This window comes from Macrobrachium nipponense, chromosome 18, assembly GCF_015104395.2.
Source record: "Macrobrachium nipponense isolate FS-2020 chromosome 18, ASM1510439v2, whole genome shotgun sequence".
In the NCBI taxonomy this organism is placed as follows: Eukaryota; Metazoa; Arthropoda; class Malacostraca; order Decapoda; family Palaemonidae; genus Macrobrachium; species Macrobrachium nipponense.
The window spans coordinates 30,263,463-30,287,292 of NC_087211.1; the positions used below are offsets into that span (position 1 = coordinate 30,263,463).

At 43.3% G+C, this 23,830-nt stretch overlaps 1 protein-coding gene across 2 annotated transcripts in view; it reads left to right on the plus strand.

The window, feature by feature from the left end:
- LOC135196948 (lysophospholipase-like protein 1) overlaps positions 1-10,846 on the plus strand; it is a 129,162-nt gene extending 118,316 nt beyond the window's left edge. For both annotated transcript variants that reach the window (XM_064223794.1, XM_064223795.1), the window contains exon 5: positions 10,172-10,846. In XM_064223794.1, the coding sequence (XP_064079864.1) occupies positions 10,172-10,399 (228 nt within the window). In that variant the 3' untranslated portion in view covers positions 10,400-10,846. The remainder of the gene's footprint in view (positions 1-10,171) is intronic.
- Positions 10,847-23,830: the final 12,984 nt, after the last annotated feature.

The window sequence follows — 23,830 nt, forward strand, 5'->3', positions numbered from 1 at the left end:
CCATCTCATTAAGGGATCCTCATTCTTTGCTAGAAAACTACGATCTGGAGATAGTAAGATTTCTCCTGAGGGGAGGAATTCTACATGTCCAGCATCTCTGGAAAGGGCCGACAGTTCAGATATTCTGGCTCCTGAGGCCAAGCTTAGCAAGAATAATGTTTTCCTTAATAACATGAGATAATTACATGAAACGTTGTCAGTATCTGAAGCCAGTTTGAGAACGTCATTTAAAAGCCATGAAACCGAACTAGGCCTTTCTGAAGGTCTGAGCCTAGCGCAGGCTTTAGGGATAGACGTAAAGTAGGAGTCTGTTAAGTCTATCTTAAAGCCAAACTGGAAGATTTTATTTAAAGCTGACTTATTAGTGGTAATAGTACTAGCTGCTAAACCTTTTTCAAACAGGGATCTGAAGAAGGATATAGCTAGATTAACTATCATGGTTCGAGTGTTTGTTTCCTTCAGGAAATTTGCCAATTTCTTTACATCAGCATCATGCTGACGTAAAGTTGATTCCCTCTTATCTGATTCTAAGAAAAGGATATTCTGGGGATCGATATTTGCATCTCTTTTAGCCGCAAACTTCATGAAGTCCATAAAGTTAGGGTTTTGAGAATTCCTGAGGAAGCGAACACAGTCCTCATTTGTACTGACTGAGATAGCCTGGGATTGGGAGTCCGTCGAGGCCAGAGACCCAATTCTAGGAGGAGAGGATACCAGTTGCTCATGGGCCAATTCGGGGCTACTAGAGCTACTTGTCCCTTGAATGTCCTGAGTTTGCTCAGGACTTTCAATAGAAGATTCACTGGAGGAAAGATGTAAATCTTCCTCCACTGATTCCAATCTATAGACATGGTGTCTATGGCATAAGCCAGAGGGTCCAGGTTGGGGGCCACATAGCAAGGAAGCTTGTGGTTCACTTGAGATGTGAAAAGATCTACTTGGAGACCTGGGACCTTCTGGCATATCCACTGGAATGAGCGCTTGTCCAGGGACCACTCCGATTCAAGAGGAACTGATCGGGACAGGGCGTCTGCAATCACGTTCCTTACTCCCACCAGATGGGTGGAGGACAGATGCCATTTGTACTTGGTTGCTAGAGAGAAAATGGCTATCATAACATGGTTCATATGTTTTGATTTGGATCCTCCCCTGTTGATGCAGTGTACTACCACTGCGCTGTCCAAAACCAGCTTTATATGGGAATTCTTGGCTGGTAGAAGTCTCTTCAGAGTGAGAAATACTGCCATGGCTTCCAATACGTTTATGTGAAGCTGTCGGAACTGAGGTGACCAAGTTCCTTGAACCTTCTTGAATTGGGAGTATTCTCCCCACCCGTATGGATAACCAACGCCGGAGGAGGGAACTGGAGAGGAACTGATTTGGACAGGTTCTTGGCCTCCGCCCAGGGACGGAGACGTTTGCAAAGAATCGGCGGGATTACTGACAACTTGTCTCGAGATTTGACATTTGCTCTTGAGCGCCAAACTCTATTTATATCCTTCAGTTTTGCTTTCAACAAAACGTCTGTGACTAACACAAATTGGAGGGAACCTAGGATCCTTTCCTGGTTTCTCCTTGACGTTTGTTTGCATTTGAGGAATTGCCATATTGATTTGGCTATTTCTTTCCTCTTGACCACTGGAATTGACAGAGTGTGGGAGTTTAGGTCCCACTGAATGCCAAGCCACTGAAAACGAGACTCCGGCGTAAGCCTGGACTCTGAACCCTAGATGTTCCAGGAGTTGAATAACTTTGTCTGTGGCTTTGAGGCATTCCTCGACGGTTGCTGCCCAAATGAGCCAATCGTCGAGGTACGCTACTACCATTATCCCTTGTGATAGCTGTTGGACCACTACTTCCGCTATTTTCGTGGAGACCCTGGGGGCTACATTCAGCCCGAAGGGGCATCACTTTGAAAGAGAATGCCTGGTCTCCCAACCTGAAGCCTAGGTATGGGCGGAAGTGTCTCGTGACTGGGATAGGATAGTATGCGTCTGTAAGATCGATAGAGGTGGTGACGGCCCCACGGGGAAGTAAGGTTTGCATCTGCAAGATAGTCAGCATTTTGAACTTGTCGCAATGAATGAATAAGTTTAGACGGGACAAGTCTAAGATTATTCTTCGTTTTGTTGAGCCTTTCTTTGGCATGCTGAACAAGCGTCCTTGAAACTTTAAATGTTTGACTCTTGACACTACTCCTTTCTGAAGGAGCTCTTTCGCATACTCTGTCAATTCCTCTGTTGGTGGTTGAAAGAATGTTTTGGATGGAGGAGGACCTTTGATCCAACTCCATCCCAGCCCTTTGGACACGATACTCTGTGCCCAACTGCTGAATCCCCACCTGTGACGGTGACGGAAGAGAAACAGCCTCCCTCCTACCTGAGGGTTCTCACTGTTGTGCAGGACGTGCTCCGCGTCCTCCATGGAAGTGTTTGCCTCTGTTGGTTGCCCTTCCGCCACCCCTCTTGCGAAATGCACCCCTAGCCCTGCTTCCCCTTCCAAACCTATTGACGGCTTGGAATGCCTGGCTTTCAAATACGGGATTTTGAAAAGCTGGGGAAAAAGCGTGGGAAGTGGGGGCTGGGCTTTTTGGTTTTGGCGTCAACAGAGGAATGGGCTTGGTTTTGGCCCTTCTGGAAGGTCGTCGGTTGCACGGGTTGTGGAACCGGGACTGCCTGGACGAATTGTTGCTGTTGCTGAGCTTGGAAGGCCGGGTATTTTCTGGTCTTCTTTAGCTTTTTGGAGTTAGAGGGGGTGCTTCTGGCTTCCTTTTGGTAGAAAGACCCCAGCGGACCCTAAGGCTCTGGTTGAGCCTGGTCGCTTCGTGGTGTACCTCGTTCACAGCCGTTTCAGGAAAGAGGTCAGCTCCCCAAATTGATGATGACAGCAACTTATTTGGCTTGTGCCGTATAGTAATCTTTCCCTGCAGGACATGTTTCTGCCAGTTTTCTGCCTTGCTGTTACAAACTCGTACAGATCCGACTGTACGGTCTGTGTCTGCGCTTTAGCCAAGAGCTTAAACAGAGGCTCCGTACCATATGTCATGGCGGCAACCTCTGTCAGTTACCGCAAGGTGTTAAGACCGTCCTCCCTCTAATCCTTGGTCCTTGCTTCAAAACTCAGCTTGGATTAGGTTATCTGGAAGTCTCGGGAGTCTCTCTCCGAACTGTTCGATGGCACAGTCCGGTTTGAGCTTCCCTACGGTAAAGGTTGCCGGAAGGTCTGCCCCAGAGGTTCCCCAAAAAGCTGGAAAAGGAGTGGTGACGTCGGGTTCTGATTCCCTCAGTTGAGGGAGAGGCTCATCTTTCCAATGGCGGCCTGTATCGTGACTTCAGCAATCTTTGTGGTGAAGGGGAGTGGTGCCTCATCCTCCGTCGCAAAGATTGTGAATGGGCTCTTGAATGCTTGAAGCTTGGTGTTGGTGCAATCCCACTCTTCAAGGCACCTCACCCATTCCCTCTGAGCCTGTTCCCGGCTGTATATTACTGTCTCTTTAGGGATCTTATCTTCCCTATTGAGAGCTGCTTCCGTCAACCTGGCGTATCCCATGAAAGGTGGTTGCAGATCATTCCGTCCTTGAAGGGTGCGAAGGCTGCTACCCTCCAAGGATTGCTCATCGTGAATGATGGAAGAGAGTTGTAGTCAGGCATCGGAGGTACTCCAGCGCCTGCTAGAGGAAGAACTGCTGGAGGATTCTGGCTAAGACCTGCCAGCCGGTTCTCTTGGTCCGTCAGCCGATCCGTGATGTTCTGGATCGACTGGCCAGACTGAGCAAACAAGGTGGAGATACGGGCAAGCATTTGATCGAACCTGGTGTCCATCATAGCGCCTACCATGTTCCCCACCTGTTGCATGACCCCTGCTGTAAAGGAGTCAGGGTCGAAGGGACCAGAGGTACTGGTCTCAGCAGGGGTTTTCGGACGAGCTCCGGTAGATGAAGAAGGTACTGGCTCGGCGGGAGAGCGGACCTTCTCCTTAGAGGACTTGCCTCTAGACCCTTTGGAGTGCGAAGAGGAAGAAGAAGTCTTCGCTTTCTCTGCTCCGGGATGGTGAGCCGGAGTCTTCTGAGAAGAGGAGACCGAAGTCTTCTTGGAAGACGACCTCTCTAGGGTCTTCTGCTCCCGTTGTCCCTTTACCTTGGGAACAACTGAGGCGGCAGACGTCCTAGTTGCCATCTCTGACTCTGTAAAGCCTTGGAAGGAAGAAGATGCTAAAGGGGAAGAAGACCCAGAAGCGCCCAAGGGAAGCCCTTGAGCGCCCAACAAACCCACCTCAACTAACAACTCACCTCCGCCTACCGCCATGGGTTCTATGTTCAGGTCCAGTGTTGCGACGTCCGCCGTAATCTCCGGAGCTCCCCCATCCGCCAAGGCCTGCTCCACTTGCTGCTGGATGGTCGAGATAGCCGGAGCTGCCGCAACGGGGTCGACGTAGCCGGTCGACTTACTGCCTGGGAAGAACCGGACAGCCATGGTCTTATCAAGGATGTACGGTTGCCCCTTCGGCGCGTTCTTGCCGAAGCCACCTACCCAGGTTCAGGGTGGCCGACGCGGCGTCCTTCACAGCGGCAGCCTGGAACAAAGGGTCATTGTAATCCTTACAACGAAGCCACGGAGATATCACATTAACAGAAAGACTTATTAGTCAAATATAGCAATATAAAACAAGACTATCTGATAGTATATACCAAGGAAAGTATAAAATCTATGTCGGTATATACTTACTCCGTCCGAAAACTGTTGCACAAGCTCATAGCATATGGAGCAGGCTTCGTGGTGCCACACGATCAAATCCTTGTGGCGGACAGCACAGTGAGCGTGGGTCGGGCAGACCTCATGCCCACAAGGGTCTTGCAGGACGGCGTTACACCCCGCCTCCTGACAGTTGGTAGCCTGTAAGTGAACAGATACATGAGTACCAGCATATACTAACAGGACTACTCAGGTATGGTGCTCTGCTGCATGCTGGAGTAGAATAAATTTTGGGCATAATCCTCTCCTGTAATCCGTGTGAGAGAGTCCACGGGACCCGGTAAACTGATTTGAAAACTCCGGTACACGCCGGAGCGAAGATTTCCGTCAAACCAGATACCTGCACATACACATATAGTACACCGAGATGAGGGTACGACACACTGGAGAACTTGAGAAGATTACCCATAAAGATAATAAAGTAAACTAAAACAAAACAAATAATATTGTAAGTGGAGCCTAGCTCCGCCGTACGATTCTTCTGCCAGCCGACAGAACGCCCGGATGGTGAGCGGGTGCTCCGGCAGAAAACGAAAGATACTACGGCCATATGAATATAGGGGAAGCATGAAAGGTCTACTCCGTATTCCCCCCCGAATAGCTGGCGGAGTCAGCTAAACGATATAGGGAGGGGGGGAATCTGATACAATGAGAACGCCGGAGAAGGCCCGACGCGAGCTGGTGGCGTTGCCAACCCCACCCGAACACGCCGGGACCTCCCCGAAGCTCAAAGAAAATGAGACCGGTTCGATAGGACCCCCAGAAGTCCAAACTCCCGTATCCCCCCTGGTAAGGAGGAAGAGGGGAGGGGTGCCCGGATGGTCGCCATAGCGACCGTGAACGAGCGAGCACTAACCCTCCCTCCACGTGGGAGGAAGGGAAGGGGACTAGGACCAGGGCGATCAGCTGGCTCGATGTGAGCGCAGGTGGACCTTAAGGCGATAATGCAACAAAACATAGCCCAGGTCGAGCTGACCACGCAAGCGCAAAAGGACCACAAGGCGGTAATGCAACAAAACATAGCCTAGGCCAAACTGATCGCCCCAAACATGCAACCCACAAAATAAATACATCGTAATCATAAATGGAATGGAAATCACTAGTCGGAGAGAACAAAATCGAAAAGGATTGGAATAATCACCCACGTGCCTAAATACCTAGGTAAAGGACATGCATGCATGAACACTAATCTAAGGCACAGGCAAAGGACTTCCGAATAGTACGATGTAAGGCAATAAAATAAATGGGAATTTCTGTACCACATACAAAACTCATGATAAGAGTAGATATACAAACGGAATAGATACTACAGTATGGGGGACCGAAGTAGCTAAATGAACATGAGGCGAGCCGGCAAGGCGAGCCATGCGCCAGACCAGGAGACTATTACTGGACCTAAAAAATGCTAAAAACAGCTCCTGGCTGGCTAAAAGTAGTATATAACCTTTCGAGGTACTTAACTTAGCTGCGGCAATAGCTTGAAATTCCATCTCGAAGCGAATAAATCCCAAAAGGAGCACAAAAAACACAGAGCAAAAGTTGACACGTGGGTGCAGAAGTTCGCTTACGAAAAGGATGGCCACCAGGAGCGCTGCGGTCGGCATCGTAGGTAGAGTAGTAGTAGCTGCCGGCGCCGGCCGTGTATCGGCTCTCTCAGGAGGGGGATGTTAATGTGGGAGAATTCTAAATGGTAAGAGGTTCGCGGTAGTGGTCTCACTCGCCCCAGCTACATATCGACACCCTCTTTTTATTTAGGGTGGGTGAGTCAGTTACTCTGACATCCCCCTATTTTTATTTTTTCTCTGGTAATGTTAGTATTGTTTACCTAGAAATAATGAACTTAAGGGATTATTTCACGAAGTGACACGAACTGAGCCCAGAAATGGGAATGTTGTTATGGCACTTCAAAACAAGAAAAGCTGAACACATAATTATGCTTTATAAAACATATGTTCGTAGTCCACTTGCATATTGCAATATGATATGGTATCCACACTGTCAAGAGGATATTGCACAAATAGAGAGTGTACAAAGGTCCTTTACAGGTAGAATAGAAGTTAAGGATCTTGACTACTGGGAAAGACTACAATCCTCAAAATTATATAGTCTAGAAAGGAGAAGAGAACGCTACATGATAATTCAGGCTTGGAAACAGATAGAAGAAATTGCCGAAAACATCATGGAGCTAAAAATATCAGAAAGAGCAAGCAGAGGTAGATTAATAGTGCCCAAAACCATACCAGGAAAAATAAGGAAAGCACACAGGACATTAATCCACTATGCACCAGCATCGACAATGCAGCATCTATTCAATGCGTTGCCAGCTCGTCTGAGGCATATATCAGGAGTGAGCGTAGATGTGTTTAAGAATAAGCTCGACAAATATCTAAGCTGCATCCCAGACCATCCAAGATTGGAAGATGCAAAATATACTGGAAGATGCACTAGCAACTCTCTGGTAGACATTAGAGGTGCCTCACACTGAGGGACCTGGGACAACTCGAACAAGATGTAAGGTCTGTAAGGTAAGGTATGGTAGTTGATGATCCACACACTCTTGGAAGGAATCTCATATCCTCTCATCTACCTGCTTTCTGTGTTGTCTTTGAGTGTACCCCATCAAAGGAGTCTAGGTCCGGTCAGGGACACTTGACCGGCTGTAATTTTTTTCCATTTTGAGTCATAACATCTTTTGCATAATATATTGAAGTATATTGGTATGTTGTGGATTTTACACTTTCTGTAAATTTTATCTTTCTAGACTCTTCGCCCTTTGTCTTAGAGAACCTGGAAAACAACTTAGTTCTGATGAGTTTTCCCAGATTTTTACGTCTCTCTCAACTTGCATGCTTGGCCATTCTACCCCTCTTCCTCCGTTCGGATTGATTTCTTATTGGCAACGGCAAAAAATTCTATATAGCATAGGAGTAATCATTAAATAGCACATGTACCTCCTCATCCTCAGAACTCTACCTGATGTGGTTTTGTTGCACCTCCAACCTCATTGAATTTAGTGGTGAATTCCATCTTCTGAATTTGGTTTCAGAATTAGTTGCTCTGCATCTCTATATTTAATCTTCATCCGTTGTATTAGAAACTAGTTAAGATATATAATAATAAAAAGTAGTAGTACATATATGTATTTTAAAAAGAGAAAGTTTAATTATTTTTTTATACAAACCCTCAATTCACAGTGCCATTTAATTTTCCATGAAATGTTTCCAAGAAAAGCCTCCTAAGAGAGAAGAATATCAGATTCCAACAGGTGAACAATTCTCATATGCTGTATGGTCTAGTAAGTCTCAGCTGTTAACCCAAATCATTTTTTCACGCTGTAAGTCTTTGGCAACTGAAAAATTGGGCAGGAAGGGCTCTTTAATATTGAAATAACTGGACCTGACTGCCACAATGGGTAAGAACTGCAAACCATGTGTACGCATGTAGTCTGCTTGCATGGAATTCAGTGGCTACAGAGTCTTCTATGTACAAATCATTTTGGATATCAATGCAAATGGTTGAGTAAATCATCCCATTTGTAATGAAGTGTGATTAGATTACCCCAAGAGACTGTCTTATAGACATCTTCTTAATTAACGTAAATCCTTCCCTTACAAATGAGACCACTAACCCTACTGCTGTACTCTGTCTTATGGATGTCATAATAATGAGTTGGGGGGGAGTAAGTAGCTCCTAAAATTCTCCCTGACAAACGGGACACTAACCCTATGGAAGAATGATGTAGTGGTTGCATTTGACGACGTTCTCAAGGGTTGCTTGAGAGAGAGAGAGAGGAGAGAGAGAGAAACAGTGTGAATGATGAATAGGTAGTTGCTGAGTGAACTGCTTGTTTGGCTCGTTGAGTGGCTCGGTTGCCAAGCATTTGGGTCAGTCAGAAGCAGTCAGTCAGTGAATGCAGTCAGAGTCAGAAGCAGTCAGTCAGTGAAGGCAGTCAGAGAGAGACACAGTCAGTCAGTGAGGGTATTCATTAATTGAGTTCTGTGGTGCTTGTTGAGTTTTTCTTTTGTTTGCGAGTTGGTGTGTAGTCTTGGTGCTTGTTTGGTGTTTTTTTTTTTTTTTTGGATGAGCAGTTTGTTGGTGACAGTGTTGGTGTTGTTGCATTTTGGGTTGCTCCTGGATGTTTTATTTTTTTGATGGCCATACTTTGTTGGAAGCACAGCTTCTCACCCTGATTGTGTCAAGTTTCCTGGTGAGTAAACATGTTTGAGATTCTGTTTTTTGCCTTGCTGAACCAGGTATCCTGTTGGTAATTAAGTAAAATCAAGGGGAAAGTGTGGCTGGGGGAAATTTGTAAGCCAGGAGTGGTTAACATAAATGTGAGGAGGTCTTGCTTGCTTTTTTTTTTTGTAGCTTGTGATCCTGTCATAATTTTTGGCACCCAAACAGGGACTGCTGGTGTGGCTGTAACCCGAGGACTGGGATAGTGAGGTCAGTATGACTGCCGAAGAGGTAAGGATGGAAGGGTTGGATGAGATTAGGAGGCTTAGGGAGGAACTTCGTTGGCAAGGGAAGCTAAGAAGGAAGTGGAAGTGAAGAATGAGAGGTTGAGGATTGAGTGCGAGAAGCATAAGAGGGAGTTTGAAGAGTTGACAGGGATAATGAGGAGTGTGGAAGAGGGAATGAAAGAGGAAGTGAAGGGTGCTGAAGAGCGAATTATTGAGAAAGTGGATGAGAAGTTGAAGATGATGGTGATTGCTGTGAGGGAAATGGTGAAGGAACTTCTTGGAGAAAGGGCGGTTGGAGGTGGGCTTCCCGGATCTTGTGATGAACTTAGAGTAATAAAGAAGGTAGAAGAGCAAGTGGATGAGAGTACGAGTGACGAAGGTGATTTGGTTGTGATAAGTGAGGGAAAGATGGGAAGACACAGGATAAGGATAAAACTGGGGACAAAGATAAGAAGGGAACTGAGAAGAAGAAGGCTTAGGGAAAGAAGATTGGTAAGAATGACGAACAGGATGAGGATAAGATAAGGACAGATGATGTTGGGAAAAGGGCTGAGAGTAAGGGACAGGATGAGAGTGATTCGGATGGTGGTAGGTGGGAACAAGTAGGTAAGAAGAAGGGTAAGAAGGGTGTGATTACACTAATCTTCACCTAAGATATTGTGTAACTGGAAATCATTGGTCTTGTTACGGTATAGCCCCATCACTGATTTCATCAGGGAAAGCAGAACCAAGTCTAGTCACGGCTGGCACTTCAGAAACTAAATTCATTCAAAATGTACTTTCAGATCTTCATAGCTTCTGATACGCTGATCAGCCAAGAGGGAGAGGGGATCGTTTGTATGAAAATATTATGGTTAATTAGATTTACTGCAAGTGTGTATTTTAAGTGAAGATACTGCAAGTGTGTATTTTAAGTGGAGAGAGAACAGAGAATATACTAACTGGCTAAATTTTCAGGTTCTTGATTCATCATCTACAAAGAAACCCCTTCCACCGTTGTTGATGTGCCATGGAGCTGTTGATGACATTGTGCCGTACGAATGGGGCCATTACACTTTTGGTGAACTACAGAAAAGAGGCATTCCTGCTGAGTTTCATAGTTTCCCTCGTTTAGACCATTCATTGAATGTTAAGGAATTAAATATATTACAGGCATGGTTATTGAAACATTTACCAGATGTGTGAACAGGAGATGTTTTGCTTTGAAGTTTGAGATGTAACAATTTGTAGCATAGGAAAGATGTAGAGACTTATCTATGGGCCCAGATTAATTTCTCAAAGAGAATTTGAATGACCTGGAACCAAATATTTTGAAATTGTGCTTATCAAGCCTGTTGCCCATTAATATTTCCTTATTCTGGTGTTTCATAAGACTACACTGATAAATTATGCTTGTTAGACAAGGTCATTGAACCAAATCAGAGCTGTGATACAGGTGCACACATTGTTATGAGAAGGAATCATTTGTTAAGTATTTGTTTGTCATGTACGTACTAGGATCAACAGACATCCATATGGCAGGTTTCAGACTGTTTTATGAAGAAAAATGTTTCATTACAACTAACAGCATCAAGTTTCACAATGATTCATCACTGGTTTGGATTTAAATAAAATACTCTTTATTATAATTAATTTACTGTCATTTAATGCTCCTTGCTATACATTTTATGTTTGAAAGACTCCTATTCTGATATTAATGGCAATTAAATTCCGTTCTTTGATTACTAATTGTCATCTTTGGTAGCAGAATTTGACCGGAAGAGCAACTACACACGGGAAATACTACGTCATTCACTCGGAAAAATAGCAGTACAATATGGCAACACGCCTAGAAATAATAAAAAAAGTATTTTTTATTATTTTATTTCGCGTGTAGGTTTTCTCCCTTCAAATCGTATCATCATCATTATTTTTTATGTGCTATTTAGATTATTTGGGAATCAATTTATCATTGTAAACGTCTTTAAAAGTTCAATAAATGACCATGAACAGATTTTTTGAATTATTATGTAAAGATTTTGTTTCATATTTTTTTAGTGATTACACAGTCATCCCTCGACAATAGTGAGGATTAGGTTCTTGAACCCCTGCGGTAGGTGAAAATACGCAAAGTAGCGACCTTATATTTATTTTATTATTCACTGTATATACGTATATATTTTAAGGCTATGTAAACCCTCCCCATACTTATAAACCTTTGCCACACTGTTTTTAACCTTTTCCACACTTATAAACACTTTCTATACTCTTAAATGCACGTAATTAAAAAGAAAAGGAAAGCAAAATCAAGGAAGTCATTTAAACAAACAATCCCAAGTGCGCAGAAGCTGAACGAGGTGCCAGTGTGTTTATTATGGAGCTGAATTAGTACTTTTACAGCGCTAAAAAATCGTAAAAAGTAATTCTCAGTCAATAGGGATTTAGCGTTACAAAAAGCAGTGATTTGGGTGAATAGAGCAAAAGTGAAAGAAACAGGCAAAAAATGGTCCATAGTGAGGAACTCAATCTGATCAAGATAGGCGTAGCCAGCAACCTATTCTTAAGAGCCTTACAAATTTGTTCTCCAGATTTCCTGGAAAAAGGATTTGAACTAATTCGTAAGCAGCTTTCGTCTAAGGTATCCTGACGTAATTTTCTACCAACCCCCTCAAGACAAGACCAGAGAGACACCTAACAATAAAATGAAAATTCCACACCTGGACAGGATTAAGACGGTAACCCAGACCCTCGGAAAATCTAACCCTTTTGCATTTACTTACCCAAACACCTTAGCCAAATCCCTGATTAACGTCCAACAAAAGGCATCCCCCAAGGGCACAGGCGTTTACGAAATCCCATGTCTGGACTGTGACCAATCTTACATCAGATTAACAGGAAAATCACTTCCCCAGAGATTAATACAACATATGGACAACAGAACTCCGGTATTTTCAACCTTATAAATGAACATAACCACAGAATAAACTGGAATTTGTCACGTATAAAGTATAGCAGCAACTGCCGGTACAAGAGCCAAATGATGGAATTGGCCTTGGTTAAACAGAGGCAGGTAATGAACATCTCAAAGGGAGCATGGGATTCAGATGTTTTTGACAAAGTTTTTATTCAAGATTAAAGGAAGATTATCAGCGGGAGTTACCTAAATTGGCTTACCTGTGGATGGACCTCTTGGTATAAATACCACCTTTTCTGTGACTTTTCTCATTCATCTACCTGAAGATGGAGACAAGCAATCTCTGAAATATAGAAGTTTTTTCTCTCTATATTTTGGTGTTATGGGCTCCTTTTATTAGATGGAATTCTGTTGTATCAGAACATTTTTACCAGTAATGCGCCGACAATTCTATTATCGCCTAATAAAATTCCCCTTCGGTTAAGCATATATGAAAATATATTAATTCCGAGGTAGAGTGAATTAGATGATAATCCTCTTACGCCAACTGGACGTATTTTACGTCGACTTTTTTTGTCTCCTGTGTGCCGACTGGACGTATTTTATGTCGACTTACAAAAGTTTTTTTTTAAATTCGCGGAAAAATACTTATAGGCCTACCAGCCTAAAACTTTTGAATCACGCGCCTTGGGGGATGCTGGGAGTTCACGGACCAAGGTGTTGTTTTGTTTACAATCGTTACGCAGGCGCGCAAGCGCGAATTTCTTTCTTGCCGCACTAAAAAGTATCTGTGACACATCTTGGAAATTATTTCGTCTTTTTGACATAATTTTTGTACCATTGTAAATTAGCCGTTACATGAAGTATTATATATGAAAATGTGCGCATTTTTATGTAGAATACAACAATAAAATACTCATGATTGTAGCTTTCATCAGTTTTGAGATATTTTCATATAAATAACGATAATTGCCAAAATTTCAACCTTCGGTCAACTTTGACTCTACCGAAATGGTCGTAAAACGCAATTGTAAGCTAAAACTCTTATATTTTAGTAATATTCAATCATTTACCTTAATTTTGCAACTAATTGGAAGTCTCTAGCACAATATTTCGATTTATGGTGAATTTATGAAAAAACTTTTTCCTTACGTCCGCGCGGTAACTCTTCCGAAAAAAATCATACATGCGATTGTGGTAATGTTTGCACCATTTTAAAATTAGCCGTTATATAAAGTTTTATGTATGAAAATGTGCGCAATTTCATGCACAATACAACTACAAACAACCCATGGTTGTAGCTTTTATCAGTTTTGATATATTTTCATATAAATAACGATAATTGCCAAAATTTCAACCTTTGGTCAACTTTGACTCTACCGAAATGGTCGAAAAACGCAATTGTAAGCTAAAACGCTTATATTCTAGTAATATTCAAGCATTTACCTTCATTTTGCAACAAATTGGAAGTCTCTAGCACAATATTTCGATTTATGGTGAATTTATGAAAAAAATAACATTTTCTTTACGTCCGCGTGGTAACTCTTCCGAAAAAATCTTACGTGCGATTGTGGTAATGTTTGCACCATTTTAAATTAGCCGTCATAAAGTTTTATATATGAAAATATGCGCAACTTCATGTAGAATACAACAAAAAATAATTGAAGGTTTTAGCTTCTCTCATTTTTGAAATATTTGCATATAAATCACGATAAATAGAAAAAAAATCACGTTCGGTCAATTTTGACTCTACCGAAATGGTCGAAAAACACAATTGTAAGCTAAAACTCTTACATTCTAGTAATATTCAGTCATTTATCTTCATCTTGAAACAAATTCGAAGTCTCTAGCAAAATATTTAGATTTATGGTGAATTTAAAAAAAAATCTTTCCTTCCTCCGCGCGCGGATTCTCCGCCACAAATCTCCGAAATGCGTACGTACCATTCTAGGAATATTTGCTCCGTTTCATATTAGGCATTTCATAGAGTTTTATATATGAAAATGTGCACAATTTCATGTAGAATAAAACGAAAAATATTTGAAGGTTGTAGCTTTTCTTATTTCCGAAATAATTGCATATAAAAAATATATATATAAAAATTCGACATTCGGTCAACTTTAACTCGTCAGATATGGTCGAAAACTGCAATTGTAAGCTAATACTCTTACAGTATAGTAATATTCAATCATTTGTCTTCATTTTGAAAGAAATTGGAAGTCTCTAGGACAATATTTAGATTTATGGTGAATTTTTGAAAAAAATATTTGTTTACGTCCGCGCGTTACGAATTCATGCATTATTTTGTGATAATATTTTCTCTGTGTTGCTGTTATTGTTTTATAATGTGTTATATACCAAAATGATCGCAATTTAGTGTACATTACAACGAAAAAAATGTAACTTGTTACCTTTAACCGTTTTGCGCACAGCACGATTTGAATACAATTATATATGAAATTTCGTTTTTGCCCTATCATATATCGCATTATTTATATATGACAATGATAATTTTTTTCATTTCTGATGGTTGCATACTAAACTTCAGCCAATGACAAAAAAAGAAGCTAAAAATGAACTCTTAATCTTGATGTAACCTAGGGAAGTACGTCGGCTCCACACGAAGGTTACTCAAAGTGAGATTAGATTCTCATCGAGGCGTTAGGTATAGAACAGGTGTCAAATTAACTAATCCTGAGTTTTCATGTATACGCGAGCATACAAAGAAATGTAAACATGACTTGAATTACAAAGATTTTAAAATTATAGGCCAATCCCCTAACGAACATCATTTAGCTATTTTAGAATCACTTTTCATTAAACAACTCGTTCCGCAGTTAAACACCCAGTCTTCCTCAACACCTCTGTATCTCTCGCGAGTTCAAGTCGAAGCTGACCCGGCCCGAATTGTCACTCGGTCTGTGCTTTCAGCACCTTATGGTATTGACTCCTCCCTACTCTTGTACTTGCTTTTTATATTTGTAAACTTTTTAAACTTTTAATATGTATTCCGAGTTTATGATTTTAACTTTTGTTTTATCCTTGAAACGTCGCGACAATAAAGTACAAATAATGGGAATAAAGGATTGTCCTTCACCTTGCATCGACTGATGTCTACTGGTTGATAGAACCGCCTTCAATTTTCACTATATATATATATATATATATATATATATATATATCTATATATATATATATATATATAGATATATATATATATGTATATGTATATGTATGATATGCCACTGAGTAGAGGGTTTGATATTTGTAAATATAATCAACCAACAGACTATCAGTATGGCTACCGGACTCACCTGTATCAGACTTGTCCAGCATGTGATGCGTCTATTCTTCAACCTGCCCAAAGGAAGAAGAATGGAAATAAGAGAAAGAAAGAGACCAGCCCACTCACTCATTCTCTCTTTCACACAATCGCCATAGGTCAGATACAAACTGTCCAGTCAAGGACAAGGATGAGATAAACCACTTGTTGGGCAGCCACCATAGGACCTAGGGAAAACGTGTACATATACCTGTGGGCAACATCTCTCAAGTAAAAGGAGGTGAACTTGGATTGTCGTAACCAAGTCCCAGCGTTCAAAACTCTTAAGAACAGTGAAATTTTTCATGAAAGCGAGAGAGAATCAATCCTGTGACGTCATGTGCTCTAGGCTGCACAGACACAGTGACAGAACCATCAAGAGACGAATAAGCCTGCTTGATTGCCTCACGAATCCAGAATGAAATGTTATTCTTGGAAACCTCTTTCTTTGCTTGTCCCATACTAACAAAAACCTACAACACTCCGGCCTGAGGTGTCCAGTCCTTTTGAGATAGCAACATAAGATTCTCACAGGACATAACAAGAGCTCTTGTGGGTCGGAAAAGGAGGCAAATCTGTCATCATGTACTGAGGGATTCTGGTTCTTGGCCACGAATTCAGGGACAAATTCGAAGGTCCCCGACCCCCAACCCCTGGTATGTTCCAGAGCTAAAAGGAAAACTGTCTTCGGTGTTAGGACAAGTGAAACATCCCATGCGGGAGGCTTAAGTTCCCTTGGAGAGCAGGTGTGCTCGAAATCTTTGAACAATAAAGAGGTCTCCCAGGATGAGGAGATATCTACACCTCTCGGGTGTAACACCAAGGCTAAAGCTGCTCTGTAGCCTCAGATAGCAGAAATAGAAAGACCTTTCTCATCTCTGAGAAAGACCAAAAAATCTGAATAGAGGTTTTTAGTGGAGAGAAACCCCGTCGACAAAACTAATCACAGTAGATTGTTCATTTCCCTTGGTAGACTGCAGCCGAGGACTTCCCGAGATGGCTGGACATATGCCTTTCTGTTTCCTGAGAAAATCCTCTTGCTTGGAGGAGATACTTGATAGCCTCCATCCGTGAAGAGACAGGGATTCTACTGAGTTGTGGAATCTTTCATCTTGAGGTTGGCCAAGTAATTGCCTCATGGGGGAGTTTCTCTAGGAATCTCTGACAGCATAAACCATTCTGCCTGCAGCCACATAGGAGCCACTAATGTCATCTTAAAGTTTCGAGATCTCATCACCCTGTTCAGCACTTGACGGAAGCGCCTCAGTGGCGTGATCAGTATGGTCTTGGCCTGCCACCTTGTTGGCCGCGAGTTCGATTCTCGGGCATTCCAACAAGGTGTGAGAGATGTGTATTTCATGTTGATAGAAGTCACGTAAAGCCGTTGGTCCCGTTGCTGAATAACCACTGGTTCCATGCAACATTTTTTAAAAACCATACAAAAAAAAACACTTGATGGATCAGGCAAAACGGAGGAAATGCGTACACCTCTAAGTTGTCCCAAGAATGTTGAAAGGCATCCTCTGCCAGTGATAGGGGATCCAGAATCACCGAGCAATAGACTTCTAGCTTCTTCTTGTACGGGTTGCAAAGAAGTCTAACATAGGGCTCTTCCACATCTGAAAAAGCCTGTCCGTCACAACCTGATGTAGAGACCACTCTGTGCCTAGAATTTTGTTCTGACAGCTCAATTTGTCTGCGACCACATTCTTTTTGCCTGGAATGTATCTTGCTGAGAGTTCGACTGAGTTTTTGATCGCCCATTGATGTAATTCGACTGTCAGAGAGTGGAGCTGGTGAGATACCAGGCACCCTTGTTTGTTCACATAGGCTACCTTCATAGTGTTGTCCGACATCAGAACCACAGAATGACCCTCTACCTTCTCCCAAAACTCCTTCAGACCCAGAAAAGCTCCCTTCAACTCCAAGATGTTTGTTGATGTGCAGAATATTCTCTTCCGAACTCCAAACACCCAACGCAATGAGGTCCCCCAGATGAGCACCCCAACCCCTGAGAGAGGCATCCAAGAACAGAAGGAAGTCTGGAGGGAGAGAGTTCAGAGGAACACCTATTAAGAGATTCTGATTGTCTAACCACCAACGAAGGTCCTCTCTTACCTCTTCACACATAGGCACCTTCTAAGGAGGGAAGTCTCCTGCCGGGGACCAGAAGTCTTTCAGTCTCCACTGTATAGAACGAATATGTGGACGACCGTGAGAGACCAGCTTCTCAAGAGAAGACAAAATCGCTAGGAGAACCTGCCATAGGTGAGTTGACTGTTTTGGTTGTGAGAGGAAATTGCGTGCTACTACTCGCAACTTCTCTAACCTCTGGTCCGAAGGAAACACTCTCGAACGCTCTAGGTTCACCACAATACCCAGTTCTGAACAAAACCAAAGAAGATGATCCCTGTCTTGCAACAGTTTCTTCCTGGAGCTTGCTAAGACCAGCCAGTCGTCGCGGTATCTCAGCAGGCGAATCCCTTGAGCATGAGTCCGTGTCGAGACTAATGAGAAGACCCTGGTGAACACCTGAGGGGACATGGTTAACCCGAAGCAAAGGACCTTGAATTGAAACACTCTCTCTGAGAGCAAAGCGAAGAAACTTCCTGGAAGAAGGATGAATAGGAATCTGGAAGTAAGCATCCTTCAGGTCTACTGACAGCTTGAAGTTGTTGTCCCCTACTGCTGCCAACACCGTCCATGGCATCTCCATCTTGAACCTTGTCTTCCTGACAAAACGATTTGAGGTGGAAAGGTCGATGACTGGCCTCCAGTTGCCTGTCACCTTTGGTAAGAGGAAAATACGAACGTAAAAATCTTTGGAAGGACGAATTACTTCCTCTATCATTCCTTTGTCCAGAATCTTCATCACTTCCTCTCGAACAGCTAAGAACCTTGGTGAATTGTAAGGGTATGTCTGACCGAGCAATGGACTGTCTGAGAGAGGGGGAGAGAAGTCGAATGTTAGCAGATTTCCCATCCATAGAACATCCACTACCCACTTCTCTGCCCCATAGTCTCGCCACTTGGCCCACTGACCCGCCAGGCATCCCCTACCTGTGGCAACAGAGAGAGAGAGGTGCTCGTACTATTAACGGCCACCTCTGCCCCTTCCTCTAGCTCCCCTCCAGGACTTGAAGGAACAGGACTGAAAGGAACGCTGTTTACCAGCCTTAGCCTGAGATAAAGCCTGAGGGATCCTAGCAGAAGCAGAGCCCTTTTTGGGTTTAACCAGAGAGGATCTCCTTACTTGTCTCTGAGGAGGAGGAAGAGGGGGACAATGTAAACGTGCCTCCAACTTCGACACAGCTTGGTATCGGCTCTTCGTCTATCGATCGCATTCTCCAACTGAGGCAGCCACCTTGGATAGTGCTGCATCTCTCCTAGCTAGAAGAAAATTAGCCCAAAGGTTAGCACTAAGGTGGGACAAATAGGAGAACACCTTCCACCAGACTGCAATAGCCTAGCAAGGGAAGACGCACTCACTAATCCCTCCGCCAACCTATCAGACGCGATCCTGGCTATCACTGTAGACCACAAGTCTAACCAGGAGACTGTCTGAAAAATAGAAGCCACTGTAGATTCCATAGCCAGAGTTTCCTGAAACGACAGAGAAGGGCTTTCAGGTCTATCCTGCTGCAAGGTTAAACCAGGTCTGAGACGAATAACGTCTGGGTTAAGGTGATGAACTGAATACATTGAATAATATTTCCTATGCTGCGTGAGAGGAGGAGGAAGAAACTTAGATGACCCCCTCAAATGAAGAGAGCCATCCCGATCTGACACCAATGCATTCACATGCTGTAAGATGGACTGACAAAGGAAGTTCAAAAGAAGATCTTGGGTCATGGCTGGATCCCAGTAAGGCCTCCAAACATTTAGGTGTAATAGACGACTGAGTCTGAGTCCTACATTCCAGGTTGTGGAACCCATGAATGAGTTCAACAACATTCCAGACAAGGATTCGTTATAGTACAAAAGTTAGTTCTGCACCTACTGCAAGTGGTGTGTGGGTCCATTACCACAGTCACTAAAAACCTCGAGCAAGGAAATCCTGAGACACCTGGACACATATGCTGGCAAGGACAAATAGTTTCAGAGGAAGCCATAATCCAAAACAAACATTCAATCACACTGGAAAGAAAGAACACGGGCAAAACACAACCGGCTTGGGAGGAGAGCAAAGCGTAAGCGTCTGCTCTCCAAGGCGGTTTGGAAAAGACTGGGTATCAACAGGGTTAGATACAGTCTTTGACCAGATCTCACCTTGTATGCGCGGGCGTTGCCAGATCTCACAGATTCCGTGCTTACAATCTCTGATTGTATTAACCGGTTTACCAGCTGTGCTTGGAAATATCCTATTTTAAGACCGAAGGTTTGTTCCGCATATGAACAAGTCAAATTTTGTTACTCTTAAACATAATGTCACACTGGAATGACTGTTAAAATGAACAGCAAAAAATGAATATATAAATTAACTTAACCTATACGGTTAATAGTATACTTAATTATATCTTGTATAATAGTGTCAGCTTCATGTTTAAGGCACCACATGCTGTTAGTTGGCCCTGATGGGGCAATATGACACGTTCATAGGGGTGCTAATAGCCCTACAATTTCGTTAAGTAACTTTGGCTTGTGCCTTGAAGACGACACCTAACAGTATTAATTTCATCATAGGGAACATTAGTGTAAATTAACAGGGATAGAATTAATAAAGTAACTCTCCATGGAGAGGAAATAAAATTACACATACTGTAAGTCTCACCAGAGACATTGGCAATTTCACAAAATATTGAGGCTAGGAAGGAACATCAAATCACCAATTAAATCAAAACAAAGTATAAACAAGCCAGGCTTTAAAAACATATTTAAAGTTATAGCAATTTTTGCTCGCTAAAATTTTTCCTAGTTGCATGGAATGCTGAGTGCCTAGAATATGGTACTGTGCCAATTGTGGTACTTTTATGATAGTAGTTCATAATGAAGTACTAATTTATAAGGCCAGAATAGCTGGTGGATGGGCTCTGCCTAAGCAGAGCATACAATGGAAATTAATGGCTAAAGGCAATGATGAAGAGGAAAGGACTCTTTGGAAGAGAAGATATAGACAGTACAAAAAGAGAAAGTTACAAAAGGATAAGAAGGAAGTAAAAGTAGTAGAATCTGGCACTCCCCTCTAGTCTATAAGAGTGTGGCACTGTGCCAGGCACTAGAGCGGAGAGACTATTGACTCTTGTAAGGTTTCTGAAAATCTTAACGCCCTTTTCCCTTCTTCCTTCGACCTCTCTGAGGTTGATTTGACGATGCCGTGAGGAACCTTGAAAGACAAGCCCTTTGAAGATGCCAGAGGGGCATCGGCTCCGGCCGCTGCAACAAGCGGGGCACTGGCACTTGTCCCCGTGCCTAATGCTGCGTGGCTCGGTTCCCTGAGTTCTTCAGCCAAATAGGATTCAGCAGTCATTACTCCAGGACCGGTTAGCTGCTGACAGAGGGGGAGTGGAGGAGGTAACAGTATTCAGGATGGGCTTACAAGTTGGGATGACGGTACAAAGGTAGGAGGAGACTTAAAATCTTGTCCTAGCAGGACATCATAACCTCCTGGAATATAGGTTGCTACTGCCATGGTACATATATTAGAGCGGTGAGGTCGTGTGACTCTCAACCGGACAGTAGGCAAGAACATCTTGACATGGTTGAGACTCTATCATAATGAATTGGTGCCTATCAACCTGAGCTCCATAAGGAATTCTATCCTCTCGAATGATGGATACCTGTGCACCAGTGTCGTCGAAAGCTCGGACGAGGTGGGCAGGATATCGACCTCTGGGAGGTGTGACAAATATGGGGCCCTGAGCAGGGGGGCCTAGAGCTGAAGGATTCGTCACTGCCATAGCAATGGCAGAAACAGGAGCTTTCTTTGGGCATCTCTCCTAGGCTTAGGCAGCAGTATGCCCATTCACTTTGCATGAGTCACTGAAACTGCTAAAATCAGGCCTGGGCCTGTTGCTTCTGTTACAATGGCCGTTATTCTTATTATTATGAGGATGGGGAGTTCCATTCTGAGAAGTAGCGGCAGCTTGCTGAGGAGGAGACACCTTTGAGAGGCACTGCTTCATAGTGTGCCCTTGTTTATTGCAATGCCCACACACAGGTTTCTGTGGAGGATTATTGGGGCACTGGGTAGACTGAGAGGTGGCAGCAGGCGTGAGAGGAGAGTAGGGCAAATCTTCTTTTTCAAAGAACACTGCAGCAGATGGCGGGTGTTGTAGGCGTCCACCCATTTACAGCACTCCAAAATAGTTTTAGGAGCCTTGTCCACCGAGTGGGTGGCAAGATCAGGGGGAGTGCAGGACAGGAAGTCCCCTAATTGAAAGAGTTCTAAGACCTCCTTAGTGGATGTTGTGCTGGAGGCCTTCATCCACTTATGGAGTGCTGGTGCCTTCTTGGCTACCCACTCTGTCCATGTTTGGTTAGCCCCCTTGGGCATGGTCCTCCACTTCTGCCTCCACCGTTCTGGGGTTAGCTTGTAAGCCCCAAGGATTGCCTCTCGGAAGAGCGAGAGCTTGTTGCTCATTCAGGGAGAGGGCCTCGAATGCAGTCCGCCCTTTGCCAGTGAGATGCTTGCCAAGGAGGAGGGCCACTTCGTGAGGGGTTGGATTGAAGTTCTCAAACACCTGCTCGACATAATCGAGCCAGGTGTCGGGTTCGCTATCATCCCAAGTCCTAATGAGGGTGCCTATGCTGTGGAGGTGAGTGTGTGAAGGAGGGGGTGCAGGGTGTGTGCACTCGGGGGGGGGGGGGGGGGGCAGAGTGGCACTTTGGACTGCCATAGTCAGTTGATGGGCTCTTTCTCTCTCTTTCGATTGCTTGGAATTCTCTTTCATCTGGTTCTCTTCTCTCTTGTGCTTCTCTCTCAGCTGCTTCTCTTGTTTTCTTGTGCTTCCCTCTCAGCTGCTTCTCTTTTCTTTTGTGCTACTCTCTCCTTCTCCCTTTCGGCTGCCTGGTATTCTCTCTCTGTAGCTTCTTTCATTTATCATTCACCCAATTTATCCATTTTGCACCCTCCAGCCCCATGACTCTTCCAGCTTCGGTAAAGGCCCTGACCTCCTCCAGTGCTTTGTTACTGGCCATCTTCTCAGCAGTAAAATGCAAGTAGTCTAGCCTGAGAATAATAGGAGGGAAGGCAATCACAAAACTGCAAATGTCACCAGGGGTATGAGATGACAGCCAAAAGGCTGAAAATGTCCTCCACATTGCGCAGAAATCTCACACAGGTGGCATGGGAGATAATAGTAAAACAAAATTGTAAATGCCTCACGCAATTAGCGTAGGAATGGTAGTGTAAATAGACTGAGTGAAATCCACTCCAGTGTGGAAAACTCACGCAGGCGACAGGGAAATAATAGTAAAACAAATTGTAAATGAAGTTATATCCCGGTAAATAACAGAGCAACTAAGCTGTAATGGTTATGTACATTAATACTATGTACAGACGGAAATACTTAACGGTGATACTTAGCAAGGTGGCCGTAAAAATCATCTGTAAATACAGTTACTACTGGGGTGTAGCACTGTGGAAAACTCACGCTGACAAAAATCACTGTAAAAATCCCTATAAATACAGTTACTATGGGCGCGTATTGCGGCGGAAAACTCACGCCAACGAACATTGACGTAAAAATCTCTATTATTTACAGTTCAGCAGAAGACTCAACGCTGATAATGGATATAGCAATGAATTTCGTAAAAGTGGAAACCTCAACGCAAGTACTGGGTTGCAATACGGCCTGTAAAGGCCAGTTTAATTGGGTTGTAAATAACATTAAAAAAAGGAATTTTGCCACATATTCATGGAATACTTAACGTAAAAAGCCGTGGAAAATGCAGTTGATAAAATAAGAATGGATATATGGGTTTTTTAATTGTCTCAAGGACGAAGATGAAGAGGGGATAAATGAAAAAAATTTCTTTTCACCAACGCAAATCCTTGGTCTGTCTTACCTTTTCAGCGTTAGCAATGCTCAGAATTGTAATTTTACGCTAGCATCGTAAACCCTAAAGGAAAGAGGCAAAACCAGAATAAAATTCTCCAGAATAAAAATTCTGCTGTGTAATTACCGACTCCACAGAACTCCCTATCATACCCTTTTATCAATCCTATTTTCCCTCGCCAACATAAGACCTACCAATTCTACTGCCAATTTAAATCCCTGGAGAATTTGGCCTTCACACGGGTCGGCTAGATGGAAGGGGAAGAATGGAGAGGGATTCATACCTGGCCTTTATCCAAAGCTGTATTAGGGAAATTTAGGGAAAGGAAAACGACAGGCCCTTTGTGGAAAGCAATAAGTACCTACCCTTATTATTTCTCTACACAGAATTAAAGCGCTTACCG